Here is a 17674-nt window from a genome sequence, read left to right as displayed (position 1 = left end):
GCCATGCCTTCTAGAAAAGCAGGGATCTGGACTTGAGACCCCTGCCTAAAGCTGACACCCTGGGAAGGCTCTTAGGAGAAAAAAAGTCTCCCTCTCGTTCAGGGCCACAGAAAGGAAGTTTGTGGTTTGTCTGGGGACTCTGGATGAATTAAAAAATGTGTGTATGCATATATGCAGAATATAGAAAAATGGTACAAATCAACTGGTTTGCAAGGCAGAAATAGAGACACAGATGTAGAGAACAAACATATGGACACCAAGTTGGGAAAGCTCGGGGGGGGCGGGTTCCAAAGTGATGAGTCCCCTCGGTCCTGTCAGAGGCAATTGCAAAACAGAGTTGTTTTTTTCTGATCTCTGACAGATAAAACAACTCCCATTGGAGATGAGTTTGTGCTAAGAAATTATAAACCCAACTAGGAAACGAACCACATGAGGGACTGGATTGGTAATAAACAGGAGAATTAGCCCCTTAAGAACTTGAGGCAGTAGAACAATTTGAAAAAGACTATAAAATAGTTATATTCAACATAATTAAGAGACAGAATGATAGAACATAGCACTATGAAAAATTGGCAAATTTGAAAAGTACAAATACAATATGTAGAAATAAAAGGTTTAGTCATTTACATTTTAAAAATCCTCAGTGGGTGGAATTCTCTTGTTTTTTCTTATGTCAGTAGTAATAGATCAGTCAAAAATCCGATAAAAACAACTCATTAAAAAGGGGAAAACAGTGAGGGGGAGCCGAGGGAGGGAGGGAATACAGGGATATATGTATAAAAACAGATGATTGAACTTGGTGTACCCCCAAAAAAATAATAAATAAATAAATAAAATTTAAAAAAAGGGAAAGCAAAGTTACATACTAATCTCATTTATGAATACTGTTTTAGAAATCCTAAATAAAATATTGACACAGAATTCCAGTAGCACATCAAAAGAATATTATATCACAAATAGATCAAAAAAGAAAAGCTGAAAGATCACCACCATAGATCTGAAAAGCCATTAGAAAAAAATTCATGATCCAAATATAGATAAACGCTTCTGTGGTATGATAAAAGTGAAGAGTGAAATTCAGCTCCAAAGCCAACATCATGCTTAATGGGAATATACTAGAAACCTTCACACTAAAATTACTGCAAGATAAGAATGTCCTCTTTCACATACACCCTCCCCCCTTTATTTTAGATTTGTCAATTAGGAATGTGCTAGGGTGCAAGGAATAGAACACCTGACTATAATTTTATGTGCGTCTACGACTGCAAGAAATTAAACAAATAGGGCTTTATTTTTCTCAAAGGAGAAGTCTGTATATAGGCTGCTTTATTTTTCAATGCCTTCATAGTTTCAGGGCTGGTCAAAGGTTATGCACATTTACTGTTTTGCTATTTATTGCAAAATTGTCCTCCAAAGAAGTTTCACCAATTTAGACTTTCATAAAAGCATGGGAATGTTTGTTTCCCCACATCCTTTTCTGCATTGGCTATTTCCTAACTTTAATTAGTTTGCTTCTTTTATGGATGAAAAAAGATATCTCAATGTCTTGTGCATTTCTTTAATTACAAATGAGGCTGAACAGAACATTATTACTGACCATTTTTATTTATTTGCCAATAATCAGTAATAACTTATTTTTCGGACTTCCCAGGTGACACAGTGGTTAAGAATCTGCCTGCCAATGCAGGGGACACAGGTTCAGTCCCTGGCCTGGAAAGATCCCACATGCCGTGGAGCAACTAAGCCCATGCACCACAACTACTGAGCCTGCACTATAGAGCCCTCAAGCTACAACTACTGAGCCTGTGTGCCACAACTACTGAAGCCCATGCACCTAGAGCCCGTGCTCCGCAACAAGAGAAGCCATCTCACTGAGAAGCCCACGCACCCCAATGAAGAGTAGCCACAGCTCACCGCAACTAGAGAAAGCCTGCATACAGCAATGGAGACCCAACGCAGCCAAAAATAAAAATAAATAAATAAGTTTACTAAAAACAAAACAAAAAATTTCACCTATTTTTCTGTTGGTTTATTGTGTGTGTGTGTGTGTATGTGTGTGGGTGGGTGTGTGGGTGTGAAAGTGAATGGAATTTTTTTTCATGATCTTTGGTGCTAGATGTGACTTCAAATTCCACAGCGAAAGCTGACTTGTGACCATCACAGGACCAACTGCAGGGCAACCTCACACTGTACTTCACAGTCAGGAAGGTTGGAAGCAAAAAAACCAAACAAACATGGGGACAGATTTCCTGTTCACCCCCAGCTGTGGTTATCCCAGTGTATGGAATAAAATACATGACAATGGGAGAGACAGGAAACCAATGCTAGTCATGAAGGATCTGATGGATGGAAAAAAAGAGCTTTTTCCTTGATTTGGTTAATCTTTCACCATCCTGAATTCACCTTTGCGTGCAATTTTGAGAGAGAATAAGTTGGCTTACGGGGTTTTTCTTTGGAACAGGCTGCTTTGCGGAGACCTCACAGGAGTCCATTGTACAGGATGGATAATTTTCACTTGGCTCCTTCTTTCCTATAGGTTTGTGCTGGGAAACCACCTCTTACCCTGTCTTGGAATGTTGGTGCCAGCAGGACCTTTGGAGATTTTTTACCAACAAAAATGAAGCCCAGAGAAGTTGTCACATACTCAAGTTCACATTATTGTTTAGTGATAGCATAATAATAGCTAAAACTTACACTGTGTTAGATATTGCTCTAAGCACTTTACATATGACAGCTTGCTTGATTCTCATAATAATCCCATGTAAGAGGTATCATTAGCATTCCCATTTAACAGGTAAAGAAACCAAGGCCCAGAGAGGCTAAGCAACTTGCTCACGGTCACACAGCTAATGAGTGGCAGTCAGGATTTGAACCAGGAACTTTGGCTCCAGAATCTTGCCTTCAACTACTAGGCTATGTTGAAATAAATCCCCTTCAAGTGAAAAAATATATTGAATTTCCCCAAGAATGAGATTATAATAGTTAGAATGTTTTTCAAATTTTTTGAAAGTACCTTCTACTCCAGAACCCAATATACTCTCACACACAAATACATTAGAAGTGAAAGACAATTTCCTTAGAAGCAATCCTTATGCTTACTACATGTGATAGACTCTGGCGTGTTCCCTCTTCTTTTTCTCCTTGCATCTCTTATCCTTTTTTGAAAAAAATGCAGGCCACAACTTACTCATGAGTCACGATCCACAGTTTGGAAAAAACACTTCTTTAAAGTACTCTTCTAGTTCACATCTCTGCTATGAAAGCTGTTGGTTTGTACCTGTTAAGTTTCCATCCACACATGCCACTTGGAGTGGGAAAGACTGTCAGATCATTTCTATCAAGCTTATTTCTGGTCAGGAGGTATTCATTGCTCTCCTTGTAGTTAATGTCTAATGATGGTACACGGAGGTTTTAACACAAATCACCATGCTATTACCTTAGGAAAATCTTCTTTCCCTCATTCATTCATATAGTCATTCATTCAATACATGAGCACCTACTATATGCCAGGCATTGTGCTAAATCAGGAATTGGCAAACTCCAGCTGGCCGGCCAACTCCAGAGCACCACCTGTTTCTGTAAATGAGGTTTTCCTGGATCACAACCAAGCCCATTCATTTACGTATTGGCTGTGGCTGCTTTTGTGCTGATGGCAGAGTCAAATAGCTGCTACAGAGACCGTGTGGCCTGCGAAACCCAAAATATTTCTTAATCTGGTCCTTTATAGGAATAGTTTGCAGATTATGGTGCTAGATTCTAAAATACAGTGGTATTTTAGTCTGGTCTCTACCATCCGGGATGTTTGAATTTTCCTGTTTAGCTTAAACTGGGTTTCAGGTTCCTTTGGCAGGGTTAGAGGAGGAGGCGTCAAGGCTCTTTACCTCCCTTGCATTGCCTCAGAGAACACCTGTTCACAGTAGGTGCTCAGCAGGCGTTTTTTGTTACTGAAACTATTCAGTAGATCTGGCAGCAGATATTGGAAATAGAGCAACTTATCTACAGGGTAGAAAAGAGTTTATTCCTTTAAGATAGCAAAGACTCTCACTTTACAGGTGCTTATCTTCGCTGCTATGAGAAGCAAACCATAACTTTTACTGAGTATCTACTGTGCATCCAACCCTGTGGGTTACAAAAAAAAAAAAAAAAAAAAAGAAGACTGGTTCTTTGGCACTTGCATCAAAGATCGGAAAAGAAATGAGATACATGCATTTTATAGCAATACTTAATACTTCTGTTTGAGGACCTAGTGCATACTTGGAGATAATTTCGTTTAACTACCCTAGAATCTTAAATGTTTGTGTTTCAATGGCTTTTAGCTAGTCACTAATCACTCCCAAGAGTAATTGCTGTGTGCCTGAGTGCATAAGCTAATTGTATTTTTCCTGCCTTCCTCCTTCCTCCCACCCTCCCTCTCTTCCTTCCTTCCTTCTTTCTTTCCATTTTTCTTTCCTCCCTTCCTTTACCAATCTTTCTGTTTTGAGTGTCTCTTATGGGTCAACACTATAGATGTGTTAAAGAAAAGACTGGTCTTTTCAGTCTGGTGGAAATAAACACACGATTATAATACAGGGCATTGATAGAGGCTGCTCAGATTTTCTAATAATACAGAGAAGGTGTGCCAAACAGGGAAGACTTCCTGGAGGAGGTGACACTGAGTTGAGTCTTGAAAAAGCTCACTGGACAAAGGAGGCATAGGATAGTTTAGACAAGGCACCAGCATATGTAAAGACTAGAGGTATTTGAAAATATGGTGTTTTCAGGGGATAGTATTTAACAGAAACAAGAGCACTGGCCCATCATCAAAGGGATTTGTGCTTTTTTTTTTTTTTGCCTACAATTCCCTCTCTTAAGGTGATCATTAAAATTTTTATTTATTCACTTATTTACTTCTTTGCTCATTTATTTAGTCAGTTTATTTATTTGTTTGTTTACTTATTTGTAGTGGGAACAGTTTGTGTAGATCTATTCTGTCTTTTTAACCAAGCTGGTTAGCTGGTCGGTTTGTGTAAATCTTCACTAGTTTTAGGTAGGACATCAAACTGCAAGCTTGGCCTGGCCTCTTGGGCGAGAAGCACCCACTGAATGAGCTAGCCTATCCAGTCATAGCCAGAAGGAATCTGACCTCCTGGGAGAGGTGCAGTTGCTGTTAAGCCAATAAAATTCAGGACAGTTAAGATGACTGCGTTGTGCCACTGTCTCCTTCTAGTAAAAATGATCGCTTGCAGTGGTAGATTGCCCACTGCTTCCACCTCATGTCTGACCTTTCAGTCTTTCTAATAAATCTGCCAGAGCTTCGTTGCCTCCTCTGGTATCAAGAGGGGGGTTGTATGGAGACCCTTTGGGAATCGATGTCAAGTGCTCAGCAAATGTTCTGTTAAGTTAGGTCTGCAGCAGGCTGAAAAAGGAGCAGATTAAAGGAATAAAATATGGCCCAAACAGTTTTAGAGAGCACTAGCCAGCTGGGACTCCGCTCTGTCATTTAAGGTGAGTATGGGGTCGGCTGATAAATGATAACAATTTTCTGCAACACGTGGGCTTTTAATCTTCCCACAGCCTGGAGGAGAAACCTTAGCTGTGATGACTGGAGCAGTTTTTCCCATGTTTTTTTGGGCCCCAAATGCAGTGTTTAAATTTCATGGATACTAAATCCAGCGATATCAAAATGCCTGTGCAAACAGGACCTGTGTTGGTCCTTTTTTTTCCTTTTTTTTTTTTTTTTTTTTGCAGGAGTGGGGGTGAAGGGGTGCATAGTGGAAACACTGCTTAAAGAAATAAGGTGAATTTGTTAGGAGGATGCAAGAGAGCAGGTGTTGCTGGGCTCCCTCAGGGACTGCAAACCAGATCTGAAGAGGCATCAACAACCAAGGGAGCCCCTCCCCCAACTCTCCTTTCCTCTCTTGAGCCTGTGGGTTCCCCTTCTTGTTCATTTATTTTTCCCTCTATGCAGCCTGCCTTCCTCTGCCTCTCCTGGGCGTCACATACTCAGTTCCAGGCTGCACAATGAGCGACTTGTAACTTTTGGTCTCAATTTTAAATCTCCAGGAAAAATAATGGGTCATGTGGGTCAAGTCCCCACTCCTGACCCTTTCAGCTGTGGCCTGGGGGAGGCAGGCAGGGCCATTCAGAATGTTTTGGCTTCAGGGAGGAACATATTTCTGGATGGGAATTACTAGTCTCAGGGAAGGGGATTGTGGGCTGTATAGACTGCCCCCAAATTGCTTCTAGGACCCCTCTGATGCATTAGAGGAATAGGTTTCTTTTAGGGCACAGTTGTTTTGCATTGCAGGCTGGAAGTTCCATATAGAGATGATGTCAGTGTTTCTGCTTTTCTGGAGTTTCACTTCATAGCCTCACTGGATGCTGTTGAAGAGGTGAGCACTGCGTACAGAAAACTCTGTTTCTGAGTCACAGCACACAGCTTATAAGTCCTAAAGAAGCTAAAAAAGAGGCACTTATATCCAGGTTTAAACAAGGAGCTTTGCAAATGTATTACAGATCATGATGATATATTTATCTGGCAGAGTGAACGGGTGTGTCCTTGGCTGTCCCTGGTCCTTGAGTTTGTAGCTACTTCTCTGATATTCTTCCAGAGGTTCCATCATTCACCCTGATCCTCATGTCAACTCTAGTGTCCCCTGTTCCCTGAAAGGGACCCCACCATCCCTGTAGCAGGAATTTTGCATTCTTGCCTTGGTATCTGCCCAGTGCTATTTCCCACACTTGGGATGCCTTCTCTTTTCTTCTGTGTCTCTAACTCACATGTATCATTTTAGGTCAAGTTCAAGCACCATGTCTACCATGTACCTTTCCCTACTAATACTATCCTTCACAGGTCTTCCCTATTTCAGAACTCAGTTCAATAGTCATTCACTTAATAGTTACGTACTGAGAGGAATGATGGCCATTTGTATCAGTTTGCTGGGGATGTCATAATAAAGAACCATAGACTGGGGGGCTTAAGCAACAGACATGTATTTGTTCGCAGCTCTGGAGGCTGGACGTCCCAGACCAAGGTGTCGGAGGGTGTGGTTTCTCCTGTGGCCTCTCTGCTTGGCTTGCAGATGGTCCCCTTCTTCTCACCATGTCTTTCATCTGTGTGCGATATCTCTTTGTGTGTCCAAATGTCCTTTTCTTATAAGAACAGGAGTCAGACTTGGGTTAGGGCTCTCCCCAATGGCCTCATTTTAACTTATTCACTTCTTTAAAGGCCCTATTTCCAAATACAGTCACATTCTGAGGTACCAGGGGTTAGGGCTTCAACATATGCATTTTATTTTGTTTTTGGCTGCCTTGGGTCTTAGTTGACTTGTGGCATGTGGGATCTTAGTTCCCCGACCAGGGATCAAACCCACATCCCCTGTACTGGAAGGCAGACTCTTAACCACTGGACTACCAGGGAAGGCCCCAACAGATGCATTTTAAAGGGACCCAGTTCAGTCCATAAAACCAGTGCAGACAGGGCTGAACACGAGAGAAAGTGATACTTGCTCTTTTGTTTGGCTGCCTGGTAGAAAAGATGAAATCGAGCAGAACCCTGTGGAGCCCTCCTGGGTACAAAAGCATTTCTCTGTGTTATTTGTAGGAAAAAGGCTTTAGCACCCTAGACCTTCCCTGAGTTCCAAAGGGCAGATTCAAACAGTTACTAATAAGAGAATGGAGGCAATGCAGAAACAAAGGAGGAGCAATAATTCAGTGATACAGCAGGGTCCTGGTCCCTCCTCAAGGGATATGCATAACAATGTATCCCTGAGTTCTTCTATAGGAACTAAGGCCCCCACCCAGGGGACGAATGGTAACTTCTGGCTGAACACAAGCAGGAGGAATCTAGACTGGTTGGAACCTGAAGGCTGATGATTGAGATTCCAGGAACACCACCTTTGTTACCTCACCGCCAACCAATCAGTGGAAGGTCACACATGCTGTGGCCCATGCCCCAAATTTTGCCTCTAAAAACTTTTCCTGCTCTGGCTTTTTGAGCATGAGCTGCCCATTTTCTTTGTTGGACCCTCGCAATAAATCTTTCTCTACTCCAAAATCTGACGTTTCAGTTTGTTTGGCCTCACCATGCATTGGGCACATGAAGTTGGGTTCAACAGCAAGGACAGATATGAAACAACCATTTCCATGAATACATAATTAGTTACCATGTGGGATGACCCAAGAAGCAGAATATGAACTACTTGGAAAGGTACTCTGGTGTTGGGGGCAGGTCAGGAAGGTCCCCCAAGGAAGAGAGATCTGAAGGATGGATAGATGGGAGTCAGCCAGGTGAAGAGGGAGGGTCCAGTATTCCAGACAGAGAGAGCAGCCTTTGTGAATGCCAAGCAGCAGGGAAGAACATGGCAAATACAAGGAATTGAAAGAAGCCACTGGAGCAAGGAGTGAGTGGTGGGAGAAGGCACCAGAAGGCTAATGGGGCCAGATTACACAGGATATTACATCTTTTTAAAAAAAATTAATTAATTAATTAATTTTTGGCTGCGTTGGGTCTTTGTTGCTGTGCACGGGCTTCCTCTAGTTGTGGGGGCTTCTCTTGTTGCAGAGCATGGGCTCCAGTAGTTGTGGCTCTTGGGCTCTACAGTGCCAGCTCACTAGCTGTGGCACACGGGCTTAGTTGCTCCGCAGCATGTGGGATCTTCCCAGCCTAGGGATTGAACCCCTGTCCGCTGCATTGGCGGTGGATTCTTAACCACTGCACCACCAGGGAAGTCCCAGGATATTATGTCTTGACATCCTCATTTCAATGCTCACTGCATCCTGTCTTGAACTATTTAAAGTTTTTTGTGTGTGGAGGAGGGGTGGCAGGAGGGGATGTTTTACTTCTCCTTCTCCTTCTTTAGGGAGGGGAGCCATTCAATTCCTTTACATTCTCCACAGCGTGCAGGAGAGGGCTGGGCATATAATATGTGCTCAGTAAATAAATTAAGTGGGTGTAATGAGAAATAAGATTGGTAGAAGCACTCTTATTTGTCTAAATTAGGGGCTGACCCAATCTGGAGAGTGTTTCTCCCAAAGGCTTTAGAAGGTGAGGACTTTTGGTAATATGATGCCACCTAGTGCTCCTTTTTATTACAACAACAAAGGGGAGCAGGGTATGAGTAGTCTTGTTCCATTATCTGGAAAATTGGAAATGAAGCATAAATTAATTTGTCCAGGCACCCATCCTCTCATTCACTCATCCATCCTTGTTGATGTCCACATGCATCTCTTTCCTGTGAGTTGAACATGTCTGGTTCCTTTCCACCTCCAGTGGTTTCCTGATTTCCCATGTTTTGTTTTTCTGTCTCCACATCATAAGAGATGCTCTCAGGTATCAGTGTCTAGACTCCCTGAGCACGCATAGAGCTTGCTGCTGAGAGGGCCTGTTGTAAATGGTACCATCACATCATGTTAGAATTAATTGTAGATTTTCCTTTCTCTCTTTTTCCCAAAGCCAGATTGTTAATGCAAAGGGGAGCGACTCTGCTTTAGTCACGTGGTTCCTGTGACCGGCCTTGTGCCTGCTGTGGAGTAGGCATTTAAACAAAGTGTTTTCTGGACTGAACTGCTGTCACCCCGGCAGTTCATCTGCTTGTGAAACGTCCCTTAGGAGATTCCTAGGGAAATGGGGAGACACACAGCTCCACAATTGACACCAGTACAAGACAGAGGTGGCCAGGGCCCTCTAGGGGCCTAGTTTTCCCCGTGTCCTGCACACAGTAGCTGCTTCATAAGGGTTGGAACTGGCTCGAACGGAGATTATTTCTTGTTCCCGTGACCGAGTCACTTTGTGACAGCGGGCAGAGGGAGGCTGCCAGTCTTTCCTTCATCCAGAACCCTCCGATCTACATCTCCCTCTAAGCGTCAGTCCGTGGTCCTCCATTGCCTGCTCCCGGGTCTCGCCCCGCATCTCCTTTCTCTTGGGTGTTTCTGGCTTTTGCGCACACCCTAGGACTCCTCCCAGCAGCTCAGAGGCACCGCCCTTCATCTCCCTGGTCCCGCCCCACTCAGCACATTTGCATAAGACTCTGAGGAACACCGCCCGGGTGCAGGCCTCGGAGGCTCCACCCCTTTCGAACAGTCGCCAGTGCCCGCATAGGGCAGGGTGGTTGCCAGGAGACCAGAGGACGCGCCGAGCGCCGGGTTTCGGCCCCCTGCGGGGGATAGAAATAACGTGGCGCCGTTTTAGACGCCAGGCGGTGCACAGCCCCCTCCTCAGACTCCCGCCCAGTTTCCGCGATCTGCACAGCAGCCTCGGAGGCGCGTCAGGATGGCCGAGGTCAGAAGCCAGCTCCCCTCTTTCTGTCGCGTCTCCTTCGACTCCTCCCCGTCGTCTCTTCTTACTATCCCTTGTCACATCCGATGATTCCGAGTATTCCCGCAGTCAACATCCTATCCCCACCCGCAGCCCCAACACCACCCCCCACCCCCGTTCCCGTTGGCTCTGGCTCCATTATCTCTTGCCCCTCCTTACATTGGGCGGACATCCCCCCAACCCCACTCTATTAAACCCGGGGCGGTGCTAAGTGCGGTAGGAAATGCCTAAGTTCCCACACTCACACGTGACAGGCCCCCACCCCTGGATTTTGAGCCATAAGGTGATTCCACAAGAGAGATACACACAGAAATATTGATGTCTCGCTGACTGGGAGGACCTGGAAGATGGCTTTATAAATACCCAGTGTCACTCCTGTTCAGTGACCCTTGTCTACCTGTCATACCACGATTCCCTATCATCTGATCACCTGCTGTGACACATCTTCGTTAAGCTTTATAGCCCATCACCACTGCCCTGTGTTGTCACCACCGTTTTACTGTCTTAAGCCCTCCAATTCACTTCCTCACTTTGTAGCACACCACAACTTCGGTCTCACTGATAAGAGATTATTTCTGCAACCCTTTAGTGACCCGTTGACTGTCTATTAGCACCCTCATTTATAACCTGGACAACCTCATTTTCGTGTTATCACTTGCCAGTTACCGTCCTCACCCATTATGGCCCTGACGCAAATTCTTTATCACCCCATCAGAGCCCTTTCCCATATTATCCTTCTCATGGTCAGTCCTAGCCAGGATCAGCTACCCGGTTTGTGGGGCTCAAGGTGAAAATGCAGAGCCTCTTGTTAAAAAAAATTATTACGAATCTCAGCAGACCATTAAACTGAGGGTGGGACACATCTGAGCAAGGAGCCCCGTGCAACTGAATAGTTCACACACCCATGAAGCTAGCCCTGGTCCCAGCTTCTCTCACCACCATCATGCCACCACCCCTGTTTCAGTTCCTTCTCTGCTCTCCTCTACACCATTCACAATCCCCTCATCATTCCATTTGCTGCACATCGAGTCCCCCCCTTGCAAACTCCATCTTCCTGTGGTCAAGAACTCTCACATTTCCTTCTCATACAATCCCTCTCACACTCTCCATCTTCCTCCCTGTCTGGGCTCCATCACTCTCATCTCCCTCTTACATTCATTCTGCTGTGGCCACATTTCTTATTTCCGGTACCCACACTTATTCATATCTCTTTTCTTCCCATTTCCTCCTCCTGTTCCTTCTAGTTCACCTTTAATTTTTCCATTATTTCCTTTTATTTTCTCCTTTTCTGCACCGCTAGTCATCTTGGTTTATATCATTCTTCTTCATTTTCCCTATGTAAGCCCCAGCTACAAATACATTAATTATTTCCTAGTCTCTCTTCCCTTTCATAATCTCCTGTCATTTCTTCGCTTCTTCTATTTTTGTTTTCAATTGACCTCAGCCAAGTTTTCCTCACCTCTGCTTTTATAAGCCTTCATTTCCATGCTGGCCTCATGTTTCACTGCAGCTCTCTTTTCCTTTTTCCTTTTCCTTCTCCCCACTAATTGGTACCCCCAGCACCTAGAACATTGCCTGGATAATGGTAAACTCTCAGTAGATAGGTGTTGTGTGAAGGAGCATCACAGTTCCTTTCTGATCAATTCATGTTGAAATCATGCTTCTGAAGTAGATACCATTATTTGCTATAACAGTGTAGATACCAACTGGTTATTGGCCACAGCTAAGAGATTATTTTTGCTTTGCTTTTAATAGTGGTATATTTTAAAATGACAATTTGAATAAATCTCTTCAGTTCATAAAAGTTTCTTTAAAACTTTTCTTTCTTTGATGTTTTCCCATTCCTGTGCTAAGTGCCAAGTGTACAGGGAAACCCTTTCCTGCAAACAAATCATTAGGCTAGTGAACAAGTGTTGACATTAATACCATTCACAGGGTTGGAACCGAGAACACTGCTGTGATAGATGTTTGTGTGCGTTCATGTTTAGCATAAACAAGAGGACAGCACAGAGCAGCAGCAGCACCATTCCTTAATATGATTTCTCCTCCTTTGTGGACTCGCTTTATTGTGATCTCTGTGATAATCTGCTTTTTAGTCAGGAAGAAAACCTCTATAGAGTTTAACAACTGTACTAATGTTGTTATACAAAATGTTATATAAATATGCTTGTGACTCCACATCTGTTTTAAGATGTGGACTCTGTTTTGCTTGCATATCATATTTAGAAGTGTAGTCAATCGTACAAGTGTTTTTGAAAACCAAGAACATGTTGGGTAAAACAGGCTTGTTAAAGCAGTAGGTAAACTAGATTACTTACCCCAAATTACTTACTTTACTTTATTATTGGGATTAGAGATTGTCTCAATTAATTTCTTTGATAAGCAATAGAGGTGTGTTTTTAAAAATTTTTTTATTGGAATATAGTTGTTTTACAATGTTGCATTAGTTTCGGGTGTATAGCAAAGTGAATCAATTATGCATATACATATATCCATTCTTTTTTAGATTCTTTTTCCATATAGATCATTACTAAGTATTGAGTCGAGTTCCCTATTCTATACAATAGGTCCCTATTAGTTATCTATTTTGTATGTAGTAGTGTGTATATGTCAATCCCAATCTCCCAATTTATCCCTCCCCACCCTCTTTCCCCCCTGGTAACCATAAGTTTGTTTTCTACACCTGTGACTGCTTCTGTTTTGCAAATAGGCTCATTTGTACCATTTTTTTAGATTCCACATATAAGCACTATCATATGATATTTGTCTTTCTCTGCCTGACTTACTTCACTCAGTATGATAATCTTTAGGTACCTCAATGTTGCTGCAAATGGCATTATTTCATTCTTTTTTATGGCTGAGTAATATTGCATTGTATATATGTGCCACATCTTCTTTATCCATTCCTCTGTCGATGGAAATTTGGGTTGCTTCCATGTCCTGGCTATTGTAAACAGTGCTGCAGTGAACATTGGGGTGCATGTATCTTTTTGAATTCTGGTGTTCTCTGGATATATGCCCAGGAGTGGGATTGCTGGATCATATGGTAGCTCTATTTTTAGTTTTTTTAAGGAAACTCCATACTGTTCTCCATAGTGGCTGTACCAATTTACATTCCCACGGACAGTGTTAGCAATAGAGTTTTTTTTAAGATTAATTAATTAGTTAATTTGTTGGCTGCATTGGGTCTTCGTTGCTGCACATGGGCTTTCTCTAGTTGTGGCAAGCAGGGGCTACTCCTCATTGAGGCGCAGGGGCTTCTTATTTTGGTGGCTTCTCTTGTTGCAGAGCATGGGCTCTAGGTGCATGCACGCGCAGCCTTCAGTAGCTGTGGCACACGGCCTCAATAGTTGTGGCTCATGGGCTCTAGAGCACAGGCTCAGTAGTTGTGGTGCATGGGCTTAGTTGCTCCGTGGCATGTGGTATCTTCCTGGAGCAGGGATTGAACCTGTGACCCCTGCATTGGCAGGTCAATTCTTTACCACAGCGCCACCTAGGAAGTCTCAGCAATAGAGTTTTGATGTTAAAGCTTTTTTGTGTAGCATATCAAAGCATAATAATAAAATAGTAAGATTTGATAAGACCTTTCAAACCTTATCAGTTCTTTGCTCAGAAGTCTAAGTGATTACCTATGGTTTTCAGAATAATTTACTCTGTGTTCCTTAGATTGCCATTTAAGGTCTCCAGTCTGTCCCTAACTCCCTGTTTAGTCTCCTTCCTTCTCCCTGCCATACTTCTTGTACTTTAGCTAACTTAAGCTTCTCAGCCAATCTCAAATCTTAGATACCTGCTTGGCCCTGAGCCTTTGATGAAGCTTTGCCACGGGCCAGGAATGCCCTTTTTCTTCACATCACATCTTCACATTGTGAAAACTCCAATCTTCCTTTTGTGCCTGCTCAAATGCCACTTCCTTTATGAAATTTGCTTTAATTCTTGCTGCTGGGAGTAATTCTGTCTACCTATAAGTCCTTGTAGAGCTTTGAATCCATTTTATGGCAGGTATCAAATTCTATACTTCCATTTTCTGCATACATACCCCATCAGCTCTTAATGTATACATTTCCTATGGGAGGCTTTTTATTCCTTACTTTGATATCTCCTTCAGCCTCCATCATTCTGACTTACCTACAGCAGATGTTCAATCAATATTTTCTGAATAAATGTATTAACCGTACTCATTCTTTTTTATCATTAATGTGCTGTATGTAGTAAGAAGTAGGGCATCTGTAACATAGTATCACAAACTGGGTGGCTTACAGCAGAAATTTATTATTTCACAGTTCTGGAGGCTAAGATAAGTCTGAAATCAAGGTGTCCGCAGAGCCATGCTCCCTCTGAGACCCTGAGTTAAATCCTTCCTTGCCTCTTCCTAGCTTTTGGTGGTAGCCAGCAATCCTTAGCTTTCCTTGGCTTGCAGCTCAGTCTAATCTCTGCCTCCGTCCATCACATGGCGTTCTCGTGTGTGTGTGTGTGTGTGTGTGTGTGTGTATGTATCTGCATCCAAATGCCCCCCCCCCCCTTTTTAATTGAGATATAATTGACATGTAACATATTAGTTTTAGGTCTACCCCACATAGTGATTTGATATATGTACACATTTCATTTTTTTTTTTTTTTTTTTGGCTCCACAGTATGCAGGATCTTAGCTCCCCGACCAGGGACCAAACCTGTGCCCTCTGCACTGGGAGCTCAGAGTCTTAACCACCGGACCGCCGGGGAAGTCCCATATATGTATACATTTCAAAGTGGTTACCACAATAAGTTTAGTTAACATCCATCACCCCACATAGTTACAAATTTCTCCCTCTTTCTATAAAGACACCAGTCATATGGTATTAGGACCTACCTTACCCCAGTATGACCTTGACTTAACTAATTATATATGTAATGATTCTATTTCCAAATAAAGTCACATTCACAGTTACTGGGGGTTAGGACTTCGACATATTTTTCTAGGGGACAGAATTCAACCCATAACACTAGGGAAATAAGAATTCATATATAACCAGGTCCTGGGTTCTCATCTAAGTCATAGTCACACTTGCTTGAATTACATCTGTATGTCTAGGCTTATATTTTAAATAATTTGCTGCCCAGCTAATCATGGAAAGCAAACGTGGAGAAGACCCATGACCATTGCCCAGGGGGCATTTCAAAATTCTTGTGGAAATTAACTAGGCTAATTTTTTTAAGGGGTAAAAATGATGGAATATTTTTAAAGAGAATATTCCATATTCTGGATGGGTTGCACTGTGAGTAAGTGTGATTTCATGGTATCTATATTAGGTCTGACCTCAGCATGCTGTGGCTTCCCTCTGCAGTCCTGGGGACAGTAAGAAGCAGGCTTAGAATAATCATAAGAGCTGTCAAAATTTATTGAGTACCTACTGTTTACCAGGTACTTGGCTAAGTTTTTAACATGAATTATCTCATCTAATCTAATCTTTAACACTATGTGGTAGGAAATATTATCCCAATGCTATGTACACATATATACAGGTATAGGGAATGAACAAGGAAACTTCCCATCACATAACCTTAAATTGTCTGCTTGTCAGTGGCTTTCATTTTGCTAGTGCAAAGATCTTTTATTCGCAAATAATAACAGACATCCCTGAATAGTGATGGGGTAAATATTTCAATCTTCTTTTGCATCTTTGCCCTTTTGAATAGGGAAAGAGTGAAAAAGTAGTGCTGGAGGAAACTGCATATGAAGAAATTGAAAGGGATTTTCAGGAGGTTCTCAATGAACTTTCAGGAGACAAAAGTTTGGAGAGATTTAGGATTGAATATGAGAAGCTTCATGCTGTCATGAAAAAGTCTTATGACAATGAAAAGCGTCTGATGGCCAAGTGCAGAGAACTGAATGCGGAGATCGTGGTTAATTCCGCGAAGGTCGCCACTGCCCTGAAGCTCTCTCAGGATGATCAGACCACTATCGCATCCCTGAAGAAGGTCAGTGATCTTCTATAAATGGAACTAATGGCGAGCTTTCATAAATGCATTTATATTTAAAACATCATCCTTCCATTATATTGGCAGCTCTAGGCTGGTAGTAAAAGAGTTATTAAGTAAAAATTTACATGATTTGTATATTCATTAAGCCTAGGGAATAATGTTAATTTTCAAAGAAAATAATTAGTTTGAGTGAATTTAACTATGCAGAAAATAAGGTAAAACCTGCTGGCTTGGTTTCTAAGAGACACTGTTAGCAAAAACAATTGGCCATAAGTAAGTACAGTATTAGGAATCTCAGGATGTCTTGTTTGACCCAAAATAAGTAATTAAATATTTTATGATGATAGCTTATAAAAGATATTTTCATATTTCTACCTTTTCCAATGTTTTAGGAGAGATTACGTTAAGAATTTCCATATGGTAGTTTTCATGATCTTTCCTCTTATCACCCCTTTGCTTCTGCCACAGTTGTACCAGTTCCTCATAATGTGAGAACAGGGATTCAGTCTGGGGGTATATTGAGGAAGTATGGCTTTGTTTTACACTTTATTTTTTCATTCTCAAGTGTGTTGCATCATTTTGAAGGTAAAACAAATGTTCCTCGTAGATTGCAGGGTGCTAAGAGGTTAAGATATTTTAATTTATAATTGAAACCCTAGTGCTGAGAAATAATTTAAAAATTTTTTAGATAATTCCCTTGATATCATGCAATTAAACAAACCCCAATTCTAATGAATTTCCAAGACTAGTGCAAAATGTAACTTATCTGTTTTCTTAGGAACCACTATTTTTAGTGTCTTTTTCTCATATAGAGTCTTACCTGTATAAAAGGACTAGCATTCCACTTGATGAAATTTTACAAGAAAATTAAGTGGCAGGGCAAAACTCAAGGCTGTTGCAACATTTACTGTCCTTTGTCTATGCAACTTATCTGTTTTCTTAGGAACCACTATTTTTAGTGTCTTTTTCTCTCTATTGTTATTTTCATCTCCTTGCAGAAATACCAATATAAGAAGGCTTTAAATCATTTTATGTTGAGAAAAACACCCTACTTTTTATTGTAAATTAAAAAAGTGGAAATGGAAGTCATGAATTGATTAAAATATGATTGGCGAATTTGCTTTGGACAAAGCTACATATAATCATATTTTCACTTAAATATCCTTCATTTGTTTTGCCAAAAATAGCACATATGGTTGCTACAGAAAAACATACCCCTTAAACTGACATTTTGTTTTGAATCACTAAATTATGTGCTTCAGTTACCCAACAATCCTCTCTCTCTCTCTAATGTAATAGCATGAATTTATTTAATTAAATGCTTTCTTCCACTCATTTTAGTCCTTGTCAACATAAAAGTAGAATATTTTCACCTTAAGCATGTAGAATCTTACCTGTATAAAAGGACTCACATTCCACTTG

The 17674-nt window shown here is 41.7% G+C and overlaps 1 protein-coding gene across 1 annotated transcript in view; it reads left to right on the top strand.

Moving 5' to 3' along the window:
- The first annotated feature begins 10249 nt into the window (after positions 1-10249).
- Positions 10250-17674, top strand: part of CFAP58 (cilia and flagella associated protein 58) — a 121640-nt gene continuing 114215 nt past the window's right edge. Inside the window, exons 1-2 of the mRNA XM_057736945.1 lie at positions 10250-10258; positions 15968-16249. Of these exons, the coding sequence (XP_057592928.1) occupies positions 10250-10258; positions 15968-16249 (291 nt within the window). The remainder of the gene's footprint in view (positions 10259-15967; positions 16250-17674) is intronic.

This window comes from Hippopotamus amphibius, chromosome 5 (genome assembly GCF_030028045.1).
Source record: "Hippopotamus amphibius kiboko isolate mHipAmp2 chromosome 5, mHipAmp2.hap2, whole genome shotgun sequence".
Classification (NCBI taxonomy): Eukaryota; Metazoa; Chordata; class Mammalia; order Artiodactyla; family Hippopotamidae; genus Hippopotamus; species Hippopotamus amphibius.
The sequence above is the reverse complement of the archived record's forward strand: the minus strand, read 5'-3'. Positions and strand labels throughout refer to the sequence as shown.